Raw genomic sequence first — 16010 nt, forward strand, 5'->3', positions numbered from 1 at the left:
TTTGACGTGCCCGTAAACCCTATTTGAATTTCCTTGATTTAAGTTTCTTCCTCAAAATATGATTTGATTTTCCTTTGTAGCACATCTTAATGTTCTTGAATGTTCTTATGAGGTTGCGAATTCAAGTACTCTCGAAGTTTTGTTTGAAACCGTTTTGAATAAGTTTTTGGTTTATTCTTGTGCAAGATTGTCAATGACTTTGCATTCCTTTACTTGAGCTATGCATCTCCTTGCTATGATTTGGACCTGTTTTAGTGTGACATAACTATCTCTTGAAGTTTTAATAAAATCGCTTTTAACTCAGCCTACATTCTTTTACCGTACACTTTGAAAAATTTGTATGCAGTTTAAACCTGTTTGTTTGTAATGTGTCCTCTATCCCTTTTCTTGAGCAAAACTTTATCTCAGGTTTCCTTCCAACCATATCGCGGTTTTCATGCATGCTTTGTTTTGTCGGAACCAAAATACTTTTCAAAGTATTTGAGAAAATATAATTTTTCCCTTAGCCAAATTAATCTTTTTTTTCAAATTTTGTATAGTTCATTTCAACTTGAATTTATATTGGGATAAGGCCACGTTCATGCTTTTATTCTTTTGAAGGATGTTTGTTGCTTATCTTTTCTTTTAGAACGCAAAATGGATTTTTCGCAAGTTTTCCATTCTTTTATGAACAATATATTCGAAAATATTTTTAATCGTACTCTTGAGTTCTGTGAGCTTTGTCTTGTGTTTGAGATATTCTTTTCTGTAAACTTCATACTTCTTCGACTCAGCATGAATTTGTTTCAAATTAATGCACTGTTTTTCTTCACATTGATTCTATCGAATTTCCTTGATTCAAGAGTTATCATTGAAGTTACCAATTGAATCTCTTCATACAATCTTCATTCTTGTGCATCCTATTTGTTTGTAATTTCATTCATTCTTTCAAATTCTTATGAGTGCTATCCTTGTTACTTGTCTTTCCTTCTAAAATCTTGTGTCCTGAGTAAACTCGAGATTTGTTTGTGTCACGTACGACCTTTAGATATAGTAGACGATACGTTAGTTCTTAGGACACGGTCAAAAGGTGAAGCTTGTAAGTGTGCGATGCCACAAAATGTTGTAGATCTTTGTTTTACGCCAAAAAGTTTTGTTGATATTGGGATTATGACCAGCAGTGAGTTTGCGATGTGATTGATGAGGCTGAGAACTTACGGATGAATCGTTCGATAGAGTACAGTTGGGAGTTGTGAATGGGAGCTACTGAAGACAAGAGCGACCGACCTCTTAAGGTTGGACCGCCACCGACCTCTCCTTAAAGAGTTCGGCCAAATCGCCATGAAGGCCCAAGTAGGCCCAGATGAAGGAGCACAACCCATTCTAAAGGCGGCTAAGCCTTAAAAGATAGGACGGTCCTCCTAAAAGATAAGATAAGATAAGATAACTAACTTATCTTAAAGCTCACCCCACACCACTATAAATACATTGGAGCACCCAGGTATAACTCAGACTCTAATTCTACACAAAAATCTGCCTAAAGCACGTGCTAACTTAAGCATCAGAGTCTCTTGTAGGTACCACCCCCCTTCGGTGATCAAGGAATCAGCAGCACTACCAGATCTAATAAGTCAGACATGATAGCTCCGGCCACAATAACAGATCTCATCCGAGATCGACCTTCAGTTTCAAGTAACCCTCGGAATGTTGGCGCCGTTGCCGGGGAACCTGGAAGTCATCCCATCGTCATGGTGGACAATCTTGACAACGATCACAACTCTGGTTTGGAAGAAAGAACCCAACTTAAAAATACGGATGCCACATCAAAAGATGTGCCTCAAACTCAGGGAGACAAGCAATCTCCAAACACCGAAATCTTAGATGCCCTTCGTGAACAGCAGAATCACCTCAAACGGCTCGAACAGGAGGCCGAACATCAGCGGCAAGCCGAGAGAGACCTCTGGAGGGAAACGAGACGTCGTCGAGAGCTAGAGGACAAATTCCCAAAGCTCGAGGCAGATCTCAAAACTAAAACTACTCATTCCAGTTACGAAGATAACTCCCACAAGGATCAAGATCCATTCACTAAAGAGATCATGAAAACTAAAGTCCCAAAGGACTTCAAAGCTCCTGACATGATCCCATATGATGGTACATCTGATCCAAGTCATCATCTCAGCAATTTCAGAAGCAGGATGTATCTCACAGACGCCTCAGATGCAATTCAATGCAAAGCTTTCCTGACTACCCTAACAAAAACAACAATAAAGTGGTTCGACAGTTTGCCTCCAAGATCAATCACAAGTTTCAACGACCTAGCCATAAAGTTCCTGGCGAGGTTCTCCATCCAGAAGGACAAGACCAAGCACACCCCAAGCTTATTAGGAATTAAACAAGGAGATCGGGTAAGCCTCCGCAACTAAATAAAAAGGTTCAACAAAGCATGTCTCAACAAACAAAGCCTCCCAACAGAAGTGGCTATCATGGGGCTCATTAACGGTCTGAGAGAGAGACCTTTTAGCCACTCAATATCCAAAAAACATCCAACGTCCCTGAACGAGATACAAGAACAGGCAGAAAAGTATATCAATATGGAGGAGAATTCTCGATTAGGAGAAATATCAAAATCTGGAATCCCCTACCCACCTCGAGATAAGGATAAAGAGTCCAGAAAAAAGGAGGATCAGCCTGCTGAGAAACCCCGAAAGTACCACAACTACACTTCGCTCAGAATGTCACTTGTGGATGTGTACAGAGAGATATGCAACACTGAAAAGATCCCGCCCCCTCGAACGATTAAACATAAAAGAGTAGGGGGAATCAGATAGAGTATTGCAAATATCACCGAATCTATGGGCATTCTACCAATGACTGCTTTGATCTAAAGAATGTCATTGAAAAAATTGCAAGAGAAGGGAGACTAGATCGGTTTCTAGCTAATAAAACAGACGAGCCAAGGAAAAGAAGAAGGAATGAAGAGGTCGGACGAGTCGAATGCCCACCTCACACTTCTGAAAGACATGTTCATATGATAAATGGGGGATTTGCAGGAGGTGGGATATCTAAGTCATCACGCAAGAGACACCTCAAAGAGGTGTACCATGTTGGAGGAGGAGACAGGTCGGTCGACCTCCCCAATATCACCTTCACCCAAGAAGACGCCGTGGGCATCATCCCAGGGCATGATGACCCCATGGTCATTACCATAATACTAGCCAACGCCAACCTCCACAGAACACTAATCGACCAGGGAAGTTCCGCGGACATCTTGTTCAAATCCGCCTTTGACAAGCTCAGCCTACAAGAAAAAGAGCTCAGAGCGTATCCGAATAGCTTGTTCGAACTGGGAGACACCTCGATTAAACCACTAGGATACATCTCCCCGCACACAACCTTTGGGAAAGGGTGGGTGAGGGGGGGTTTCAATAAAGTACCCCAATCAAACTATTTCGGCGCCAAGAAACCTTCCCCCTTTTGGCGCGAACCCTAGCAGAGAAAGGCGCCAATCACTGGTCTTCTTCCACCACCGTCCGTGACTTATCCCTCATTTCATTAAAGGGTCATCCAAGTCTTCCCCCTCCTCTGTGCATGTCTGTGACGTCGTCAGCGGTCGCCCTAATCATCCGTCCCGGTGTCGTCGTCAGCAGCCTTCCCCCTTGCCCTTCCCCTGTTGTGCGTCGATCGCCCCCTATCCCCTCTCTCAGGTTCGTTCTTGTCCCCTCCCCCAATTTAATTTGAGTGGTTGTCGATAAATTAATTTTGCATCAATTTCATCCTTGTGCCATGTGAACTTTTGCTGTCAAAAGCATGTGAGGAACGATCTTCTCCCTCATATGTTCCTATTTTCTCCCCCAAATTAACATGTATATTTGATTTTTTTTCCCAATTTCTGAACCCCTGAGTCTCGATATGTTTGTGTTTAATGCCATTTCATATTGGAATCCAGTTTTGCACTTTTGATTTGGCTTAAACTAATGTACTTCATGCATGACTGTGTGGTTTACTAAATTAAGTAGAATCCCATTATATTAAGCAAGAATATTGTGTGTTTTATCAAACTATCTATGAACTGTATGTTCTCTTAGTCCTGGCTTGTTTTCCATCCATTCAAGTTAGGCAAGTCTTTATTCATACTCCTGTCTGAATTATTGTATTTTGCTTTAATCAGATAAATGATGAGTGAATTGGAACACAGTTGGAAAGCTTGTGCATTAATTAATACACTGCTTGAATCTCCAGCTATAGATATATAATGCAGTATTTTCAGCACTAATACAAGATTAAAATAATATAAGATAAGGTTTATTTTATTGTTTATCCCTTGACTTGTGTGCTTGTTCAATCATTTGGGGGGATTTATCTCATGTTGATTCTCTATATTTTATTCATTGTATTGGAATAAATCCCTCAATTTCAGAGATCAAGTTTATAACATTACGAAACTAATGAGAAGCAGAAGCATTTTCAGTCTCAAATCAGAGCTGGCAAGCGTGAACTTTGTTGGAGTTAGGGGGCAATCATCACTTTACGATAATTTAATATTTTCTAAGTCAAACCAAAGGGAAATTTAATAAACGCTAATACTAACACTAATACTTAATCTCAGCACAATAAGTTATAATCACTAACCTCCTTGTGATGGTTGTAAAGTCTCTCAATCTCCAAAATAAATAATATGTTAGAGGTACACTTAGAGCCGCATATACCTTTGGTTCATAGTTACTTGCTAAAGTGTTGCATTGATTAGGCATTTTTATTGAAAGGAAGTTTTATACAATGTAAAGTTCTATATATTAGTTCCTGCCAGCTAGAAAGTCTAGTTTAGTATTGAATTTGTTTGACTTAACAGTATTGACATGTTATAAAATCCGTCTGATGCGTGAAGTAAAGTATTTTGTTGATCTCACTACAGTTGGAGACTTCTAATTTGTGGCTCACTGCGCAAAAAATTGGGAACCGGCTTGATAGCTACCATACGGCTTCATCACTTACATTTGCTATCCAAGTAATACTCTTGTTTTTATTTTTTTGAACTTATTTTTATTTCTTAGATTGCTAATTCAGTTCTATTTTTGCATTTAATCCTTGTGAATTCTGATTTAATTTGTCCACAATCTAATCTTGGTGGGTGTTGGCCAAAGTTTTCTTCCCCAATATAAATTAATACACCTAATATATATATTGTTTAATTAATTTTTAATGTATCTTTTGTATTGAAAAATTACCATCCTATATCACTTTTATGTCCTCTTTTTTCTTCTAGTTTTTTTTTTTATCTTTTATAACCGTTTACTAGCTAGTTTTGTTCTTTCCTTAGATTAGCAAAAAACTTATTAATTATCGAAATATTAGAAACAACGGTACTAAAAACGAATTGGTGATGAAGAATAGTTTCATGTGCAGCTTACTTTGTTGATAAAGAACAGTGACTTGTTATATTTAAATGCTATATTGCTAGTAGTAAACTGAATTAAATAAACGCTAGTACTAACACTAATACTTAATCTCAGCACAATAAGTTATAATCACTAACCTCTTTGTGATGGTTATAAAGTCTCTCAATCTCCAAAATAAATAATATGTTAGAAGTACACTTAGACATGACATATACCTTTGGTTCATAGTTACTTGGTAAAGCGTTGCATTGCACCGCCACTACCATAAATCCTTATTTTTTCCCTAATACTATGGCATTCATATTGTTGAACCACTAGGAAGCTTGCTTCGTCCAGGTTCCTCTCCTCCACGTCCGTCTCTGCGACGAGCCAGCATCCTGGAGCCCCCTTCTCTCATTTCCCGATCCCTGGTGGTTCCTCTCTCACCCTCAATCCAGTCATCCCGCTGCGGGTAAGCACCCTTAATCCTAGTTCCTCCCTTCAATATTCACAGCATCCAACTTAGTCAATGCTATTAACGCCAATACGTTTAGTTTGCATTTAGTAGTCAACTCTCAACTCTCCAATATCACAGCTATGGATTACCATGATTAATATGTAAGGGTCGCTTCCTCGAGAGTAGTATAACTTGTCATAGTTAGCAGCCAACAAGTCGTTAGACTGGATGGAACCCCTTAGCAATCTTATCAAATCTTTGATTAAATTGATTATCCATAAAAATTCATGTTTGATTATCCAAATTTATAGTAGGCCTACAAATGTAACAAGCTCTAAAAACTTGGTTCAACACATTGATTGCAACTTTTATCGAAATCAATTTTATTATAACTAAACATGATATTTTCTAATTATTAAACATGCTACTCCTAAATCTCAAGCCTAAAATTAACTTCCAATAGTGCAGTATATTATGATGATTCTAAGCATTATAGAGAAATTGTGAATACATCAATGGTTAACCTTTTTATACCCAACTTTGATTTCTTTGTTAATAGAGTCTCTTAACTCATGTACTCATGTACTCTCCTAATCTATATATGAGCTTTGAATGAATTATACCCAATGGTCAACCTTTTTATACCCAAATTTGATTTCTTTGTTAATAGAGTCTCTCAACTTATGTAGTCTCCTAATCTTTGATTAAATTGATTATCGATAAAATTCATGTTTGATTATCCAAATTAATATTCTAGTACTGAGGCCTACAAATGTAACAAGCTCCAAGAACTTGGTTCAACACATTGATTGCAACTTTTATCAAACTTAATTTTATTATAACTAAACATGATATTTTTCTAATTGTTAAACATGCTACTCCTAAGTCTCAAGCCTAAAATTAACTTCCAATAGTGCATAATATTATGATGATTCTAGGCATTATAGAGAAATTGTGAATACATCAATGGTTAACCTTTTTATACCCAACTTCGATTTCTTTGTTAATAGAGTCTCTCAACTCATGTACTCATGTATTCTCCTAATCCATATATGAGATTGGAATGAATTATTGAATTGTGAATTGCACATGCCATATATTATTCTTATTATAGTTTATATGTACTTGATATGTTTGGTGATGACACGTTATATCCTACCATTAATATAATTATCTATATGATGATATATAGAAATGCAATTGGAACGAGTTGGTTCTTAGACCACAAATTTGGGCATAATTCCTATATACCAAGTAAGCTTAGTATCACATGATATTGATTTACCATAACTATCATTACTTATTAATACCTTTAATTGTTATTGTATTCCATAATTCTTATTAAATTGTCTATTATCATTTTTAATTGCAGTCTTTGGTCTCATATTATAAATTGTTTAGTATCGATATGTCATAAATACCCGAGTTTAATTAATCATAACTGGGGTATGCCGGTGTCCTTTTTGCATGTCAACAAAATATTATTATCTATATATTAATTGTTACCACTTAGTTTTGATCCGAATACAGTTAGGAAAGATGCTCCGGGTAGGTCGTTTAACGAAGAAAGCCCGTGTAGACCCAACATGTCAGCAGTCTCAAGTAGGATTTCATGCGGCTTCAACTTTGCAGAGAGCGGATTGCCCAATTTTGCCACCCAGTGGCAGTAGTGCCCCCGCATCCTCGTCTTTACGCCCTTTTCGTCCGCCCCACAACGAAGCACTACCTGCTCCACAGGCTTGCATGAATGATGTTCAAAACTCGGATCCGGAAGTCGAAGACTTAGACCCAGAGGCAGATGAGGTAGATTCTTTTGACCAATATGTTGATAAAATGTTTGCTACATCGGATGCTCAGAAGCGCAAGGGACGCAAGACCACTGAATTTTGAGATGTTAAAACAATTGGTATAGAAGAATTAATTCAATTATATTTTTCATTCAGCTATTTTCCCATGATGTCATCGCAGCTTGGCTCCAATGGTAACTAACATAGAATGAATATGTTTTACAGAATCTGATGGCACAATCAAACAGGTCAAACTGAGTGTGAAGGAAGCTATGAAGCCACCTAACAGAAGAAAGATCGTACTCAGGTTTAACAGTGCACTGCAACTAGTTGGGGATGAAGCAGGTCTGCTGAGCAGCGTTATGGGACTGCTAGGATCTGACTACACCAAATTTCCAATCTGCGAGAGGGACTGGAGAAAGGTTCGCACCAAGGACAAGGTCTATAATGAATGTGTAAAGGTAAAATGTTATTTTTTTCGTACCATTATAAACTCATAATTTGAACACTACTGACAACTTAAATTTAATGTTGCAGGAAATGTTTCATTTTGAAGAAGATAGTAGAGGAATTATCAAGCGTATAATATTCAAAATGTTAGGAAGGGCTTGGAAGGAAACGAGGAACATATTATACCATCACTGCTATGACTTAGAACTTTCACTTGAAGAAAATATTGAAAACCGCCCAGATGGAATTACTGCAGAGCATTGGAGATGGTTTCTCGATTATCGCAATAGTGAAGAGACACAGGTAATATAATTTTGTTTCATAGCAAAAAAAGTCTATTTATGTCACATTGAGTTAGTCAGAACTAGTGTCTAGTAACTCTTAATTTGATGGCATGACAGGAGAAGTGTAAGAAAAATGCTGAGAATCGATCAAAGCAGCTTTACACCCACACTGGCGGATCAAAAAGCTTGGCAAGGCTCGGAGAAGAAGAGGTAATCTATTTTTGAGAATGTTTGTGGACTATCTATTCATCTACTTATTCACTTTGTCATCATTATTGGTACAGTCAGAACGATAAGGGAGGAGAGTTAGTAGAGGAGAGTTGTATCTTTTAACGCATAGAAGAGCTAATGGCTCCTATGTCCATGATGCAGCTCGGGCTATTGGAGTAAGTAATGTGTTGAGAATCGGGAAGTAGTTTCTCCCATGTTTTAGTTTTTAAAATTTTATTTGAAGTCTGTGCGGTTAGCGACTAGCTAATAAATTACTATAATTGCTTATCTATGAGTGTAGGAAAGAATTGAGGCTATTGAGCAACGTGATGAATCCTCTAGACTGTTGTCTCAGAATGATTCGCTTGCTCAAGCTCTCAAAAATGAGCACCTGGGTAGGTTGTGTGGCATGGGGTTGGGGCCCACTTCTAGCCAAGTCTTCGATATGAATTCCCATCAACCGAACAATGGTTTTGAAAGGGAGGAGAGCCAAAGGGTGCTACTTGAACTACAAGCAGAGTTGGCAGCAAAGAAATTGAAAAGGAAGGCAATGGAGGATGAAGTAGCAGTTGAGAAGACCAAAAGACAGGCAGTGGAGGATGAAGTAGCAGCTGAAAAGACAAAAAGACAGGCAGTAGAGGATGAAGTAGCAGCTGGGAAGGTCAGGATGCAGGCAATGGAGAGTGCTTTGATATGTCTACTTCAAGGGTAAGGTGGGAAGTTGCCATCAAACGTCGCCGCATGGATGAGTGTGTTGGAGGGACAGAATAGAAAGTAGATCTTAGGATTGTGGAACCTTTTTTCTTTCAGATATACACTTTTTTGGTGTTGATTATGCAACTCTTAGTAAGGAATACACTTTATTGATATTCGGATAATTATATCAATTAAATTAATGGTTTTGCTATTGTCGTTTACCTTACAATTTATTTTTTGGGATATAAAATAATTTAACTTACTAATATTAAGAAGGATTAAAAACAACAAAAAAATGTACATTAAAATAAAAAAGAGCATTGATTGCCAGTATTTTTGCGGCCATTTAACCGAAATAGCCGTTAGAAATTTGAAAAATCAGGTTAGGAGATAGCGGTGGTTTTAAACCGCCGCCAGTTACATTTGAAGAAACAGTGGCCGTTAAACAACAGCGTTTTCAAACCACCGATCATTACATTTGAACAAAACCGTGGCCATTAAACAGCAGCGGTTTCGAACTGCCGATCTTTTTTGGTGGATCACTGTTAGGCAGATCGTGGTGGTTTCAAACCGACTCTAAGCATTTCAACGCTATTTCTGTGTTTTGTGGCGTTTGTGCCAGCGGTTCCTAAGAACCGCTGCAAAATCATATAACCACCCCCTAATAGGCAACGCTTAACTAACCGTTGGAATCCCGTTTCGCGGCGGCTTTAAACCGCCGGAAATCACTCCAAAAAGTGCCACAATTTCCAATGTTGGAGGATTTTTTACCTTAACCCACTGAAGTTTGTGATGAATATCACTCATGGCTCATACTAGAGCACTCCTAAACAACCAAAATCACAAGATTTCCTCAAAACCCAAACCAAATTTGAATTTAAAGAAGAAAACGAAAACTGGGCAAAAGACATTGAGATAATCACCACAAAACTTAGATAGAATTATAGAGGAAGAGAAGAGCGACGTGTGGCCACAAACGGCTCGTCAATCAGAGTTCCAGAGAGAAAGTTATGGTGATTTGAAGTTGGAGCTAGGATTAGGTTTTCTCCTCTCTTCTCTCTTCTCCAAATCTGCACCAAAAACCCCTTTTTTTAGGGTAAATGAGCTGAAATGCTCATAACTAATGTTTATATATGTTAGGTCTTGGGCCCACTTGGGCCCGGTTCACTTATTTTTGTCTGTTGGCCTAATTTTGGGCCAAAATCTTTAAAATTAGAGTTTTAAATCGTATTTTAAATATTTCTACCTTTCCTAATTATAAATCCTAACTTCTTAACCTTATTTACTTATAATCAATTTTCTCAGCTACAGTACCAGACAGATCTCAGCCGGTACTGCCAGTCAAATTTCCAATGTGCGTTTTTACGTAGAAAATTATGTTTTCCGACTCAGAAAAATTCACTGAATCCAAATATGATATTTAAATCATCAAATTCCGATTGCTAGATTTTCTAACCACATTCGCTCCTATTTAATTTATTATTTAATTAATTACGATTTGACTGGTTTTTACACGATTTTGATTGGTAAATATGGGAGACTATGATATCATTCTTATCTTAAAGAAAAAAATTGTGAATCCTCGGTTGTTATACGTTGCACAACTGTTGACGCAAGAAGAAAGGGACAACAAGGAGGGAGACCATGATAGTTATGAGAACCCATAGCTAGAATTTCTTTTCATACTTTGTTATTCGACATTTCTTTTATTTTGTTTAGTACTTTGTTGTTTGACATTTCTTTTATTTCATACATTTAATTTGACATAAAAAATAATTGACATCTTCATAAAAAATATTGACATCTTCATTTGTTGTTTTAATTAAAAATAAATTTAGTTTTGATTATGTTTAATGGTAAATAAATATTGATTGTGGAAATTAATTTTTCCATAATCTGGACATTACCTTCGAATTTACAAAGCAAAAAATTCCGTACGTAATTCATTATTTTAATTTTTAAAATTAAAAGTAGTTAATAATTACTGTCAGAATTACTAACGAAGATATTCGACGATAATTACTATTAGATTTAATCTGACGTAATTGTTAAATAGTTTTGTCAGTACTGGTGATATTTTTTGTCTGATTAATCCGATGGTAACAATTTTTTGCCAAGCTTATTTTTGAGAGATGTTGTCTAACAGTAATATAATATTATTGAATAATTATAGAGAATCCAACGTAAGTTCAGGATCACTACATTATGATGAATATGATAAAAGATGTGTTTTTTGTTTTTTGCATTTGAAAAGAATTTTAAAATTACCATTAATGTTTAATTTTATTTAATTTAATTTTGTTTCTAATATTTGAAATGAGTATTGAATCTAACCGTACAACTATTTATTTGGTTTCCAAAATATATTCTTAGCAATATGTCATAATTTTAATACACCCAAAAAGTATTAATTAGAAATACATTAATCATATAAAATTATTCAGAGTCTCTGTTATGGAAAGAAAATCTCATTTATGAGAATCTATTTCTTGCTAACAATCATTAAATACAGATAAAAAAGTAATTAATGAGATCAATATATGTATTATTCAACATTGACTAATATATATAATATGGAGGGAAGAAATTAATGAAAATAAATAAATAAATTTTATTATTCAATTTAGTTATCATTTATAACAAATTTTACATAAGTCGCTGCTCTATTCAAGAAAAAAAATCTTGCTTAGATTCATCTTCATTTTGACTAAAAATGCATAGTAACAAGATAAATAAATTCGAAAGAATTTTGTGATGAATTTATAGATTTTTAAAGGAAGAGGAAAATATTGGGCTAATATTTTTATTAATATTAGCTAGTAGTTTATTTTTATATTATTAAGATTATGATTTAGGATTTAAAATTTAGTATAAAAAAATCTTTAATATGTCGGTATTGACAAAAAAAAAGGATAAAATTTTTTGATCATGTAGTATTAATAAAAAAAAAATTAAGTCTTTGAAGAATTGCATGGTGGACTTATAGGTACGAGACGAAAACGGATGAAAGATTGGAAAGGATGAATCGTATCCATCATAGCAATTTCTGAATTTTTAATTTCTCTTTCATGTGAACAAGTTTTTTTTTTCTTTTTCATTAAAAATCAAGTATAAATATCAGAGATAATAGTTAGGATTCAATGTAATTTGCTAATAATAATAAGCTTACTATGTGTTCTCTAAATTGTTTTAGGCTAAGTAGCTCCTTTTTCATGCTTTGCCAAGATTCATTACTTAATTTTATATATTTTTTTTACATCATATGTAGAAATGTGGATAATGAGTATTACAGAAAGCATTCATCATCAAGTCAATAAAGTACCAAAATATTCTATTGTGCTAATGAATGTAAGTCGTCTTCTCCTTCTTTTAAATAAGGTTATGCCTGTATGGATGTTTTATTATTACCTTCATAATATATATGATACAAGCAAGATTAGTTCTTGTTGTTTTCATAAACAAAAGTTAAAGTAACCAACATAGTTTATGTTTGTTTATTATTAAAGGTTTGAATGATGAGGAGCCACTATCGTTACTTTATGGAGCACTATTTAATGAGGTTAGAAATGTATCTCTTTTTTTCAACAAGATTTAAATATATAAAATTTTGTGGTTATTTGAATCATAACTGAATTTATTAAATAATCATGATCTAGAATATACAATGTCACAGCAAAAGAAAGAGGGACAAAGAAACCAATCTATCATTGATTCAAAGAACAACAAGAACACTTCTTCAAAGGATTCACTTCCTATACATATAGATAGAGGAATCAAGTAACAAATGTATCTTAAGTTGTAAAAAGTTTGAACATTAAAAAAAGTACAAATTTATTTTGAGATAGCCTAATACACCCGCTTGTAGATATTTTTTGTCTTGTTGGCAAATATCACATACTATCTTTCGTATCAATCTTCTTTCAATCTTCTTAAAAGTCTTCTTGATTTTGATCTTCATACAAGATACTTGATCAAAGCATTCATTTTTCAAACTTTATTGGATTACACCTAAAATTATCCAAAATAAATAGAAATATATATCAATTCAAATTTTAACTTTTAAATAATATATTCTCATTATTTTCTATGAATTATATATACTTGAAAATAATTCATCATATTTTTAGACAATATTATCTATTAAGAGATGTATATTTTACGATAAATTATGCAATTATCATCTATAATTTTTTTCCAGAAAATACCTTAAATTAAAAGGAAAATAGCATAAATTGTGTTAGTTCAACTTTTAATCATGACCTTGACAAGAAATAATTTGTCCATAAAACCTATTGTGAACATAGCATAAGCTAAAAGGTAAGCTAAAAGAGAAGAACACCACTACTTACCTCCAATATAGGAGAAAATTTTTTGGTACTTTATTGATTTGATATTGATGAATCTCTTTTCTAAAGTTTACTATCACCATTTCTTCTATACATATATGTGATGTTTAGAAAGATATGAAATTAAGTAGTGGCTCTTGGCATATTTGGAGAAATGAGCCATTATTAGCGCTACAATAATTTAGAGAACACACCGGTTTAAAAAATTACTGAAAATCCCAACTGATTTCATGATATTTATACTTGTTTTACAGCAAACAACTTGACTTAATTTATGAGAAACGTAAAAAAATTATAAACAAAATTTATAAATAAATTGTCAAGTGTAAGTAAAGATTTTTTTTTAGAATTGAGTAATATATCTTATAAAATTTATTAACTTATTGATTGAAATTAACTTCTTTCCTTTATTGTATATTTCTGTTAATGTAATTCTTTGACACCATAAAAGGATAATTTTTTTTCCACATTAATTTATCATTATAGTTAAAATTATATAATAAATAAATGATGTCAAAATATATTCATAATATTATTAAAGAAAAATAATATAACATCTAGGAATAATATCTTGTTACGATTTTATATTGATTTACTTTGATATTAAGTTGATTCTACTATTATGATTAGATTATATCATTAGTCAATACAGAAGCACTTCTTATTGTATATTTTATGTAATATTTGACTATATTTTTTTTAATTTAAATATATTATTTACCGATTTAAGTTGAAATTATAATATAACATGTTTTCGCATGTTATAACTACGAAAATGTATCAAATTCTTTTACCGCATTTTCGCATTCTTAGATAGCAAAATGAGATCAATTTGAATATACATTTTCGCAGTCCATGATTGCGAAAATAGAATTGAATTTTGGCTATATATTTGCAATCAATGGCTGCATTGATGAAGGAAAAAAGGTAAATTGTTTGTACCAAAGTAGGTGTGGGAAAGGAAGTTTTGGGATGAAAAGAGAAAGAAAGGATTTAGTAGAGAAAATGAGAAATATAAGGGAAGAAAGGATTAACAAATCAAATAATCACACGCACTACATATATTGCTTGATTGAATGAAGACATGCATGTAACACCCTACCACACAGAGTTTTACGCTTAAATCGTAAAACAGAGGTGGTATGGCATTATGACCTCTAAAATAAAAGATACATACATAATATAATCGAAAGAATATAATATCTGAGAGCCTTCAAGGATGGTTAAAACAAAATCATGAAATTAAAGCGCAATGATGGAGTAAGGCGGGAGTCAGCCAATTAAGAAGTCAATATAAAAACAGCGTTGCGAGTATAGTTTTTAACCAGCTAAAATTTGCCTCATCAATTTAGAAAGGTTGTCACAAAAGTTTAGAATAAAAATACTGGGAGTATGAGTCCCAAGTCGTCTCCCAACGAGTTGCCAAAAAGAGTGCTAATTTATTAATCAGGAGTTTTCCAAGAGATTTCGAGAGTTGAGTGACAGAAAATAAACAATTGTAAATAAGTGCAATGAAAATTAAAAGGAATTTATATTATCCAAAATAAAAAGCCTTGACTGGGGGAATGATTAATTGGAAGTTCTATCCTTGTTGGAATTTTCTCAAGTGTAGTATAAAGAGGTTGTTATTTTCACTTAGTTAACCCTTACTAAATAAAGGAAAGCCAAGTGATTGAGCTAACTCTTATTCGCAAATCCTAGTCCTCTCCCTTGGGAAGGTCTAGCGTTAGTAAATATAGAATTAGCTAACAACTTCCAATTTAACTAATCACTTGAGCATTCTAACTCTCAAGTGTCTCCTCTTAATCAACCCCCATGTCAAGTAGGGAACTACTCTATTGACATGGATACCATCTTTATTATTGGGAGTTTGGAATAGAAAAGAGATATAATAATTTAAATAAAATAGAGATTCAAAATTAATTAAAAGTAAAAGTAATCCTTTGCATTAACAATCCATGAAAATAATCCAATTGTAACTCTAAACAAGAATTAAGAATATGGTATAAATAAATAGGAAGTAAGAAAACAAACTAGAATAGTATCTTCAACGGAGGTGATGACTCTTCAATATCCAAAGGCAAAAGCATAAAACTAATAAACTATGAATGTAAAGAAAACCTAGAGGAAGAGTAAATTCTCTCTAGATTCAGATCTGAAAACCTAAAACTATGCTAATGAGAATGTGCGTTGAGTCTCTGCACGTTCCCTGGCTCTAGTCTGTGTTTCGGGGCCGAAAACTGGGTCAAAACTCGGCCCGAAATCGCCCCCAGTATTTTCTGTTATTTCTGCAGATCACGCATACGCGTCAGTCACGCGTGCGTGTCGCTGGTCGTTTTGGCGTGTCACGCGTACGCGTCAGTCACGCGCACGCGTCTTCGTGCAAACTCCAATCCACGCGTACACGTCAGGCACGCGCACGCATC

At 34.4% G+C, this 16010-nt stretch overlaps 1 protein-coding gene across 1 annotated transcript; it reads left to right on the forward strand.

Annotated features, from left to right (window-relative positions):
- On the forward strand, window positions 8654-9331 carry LOC110264539. Its single transcript, XM_021106689.1, has 2 exons — window positions 8654-8718; window positions 8844-9331. Exon 2 carries the CDS (start codon window positions 8952-8954, stop codon window positions 9252-9254), a length of 303 nt encoding a protein of 100 aa, XP_020962348.1. The 5' UTR covers window positions 8654-8718; window positions 8844-8951; the 3' UTR covers window positions 9255-9331.

The sequence above is a fragment of the Arachis ipaensis genome, chromosome B07 (genome assembly GCF_000816755.2).
Source record: "Arachis ipaensis cultivar K30076 chromosome B07, Araip1.1, whole genome shotgun sequence".
NCBI classification, from domain to species: domain Eukaryota; kingdom Viridiplantae; phylum Streptophyta; class Magnoliopsida; order Fabales; family Fabaceae; genus Arachis; species Arachis ipaensis.

What these genes read in the sequence shown, in the direction of transcription:
- LOC110264539 (XM_021106689.1), top strand. Translation starts at nt 8,952, where the DNA reads ATGGGGTTGGGGCCCACTTCTAGCCAAGTCTTCGATATGAATTCCCAT.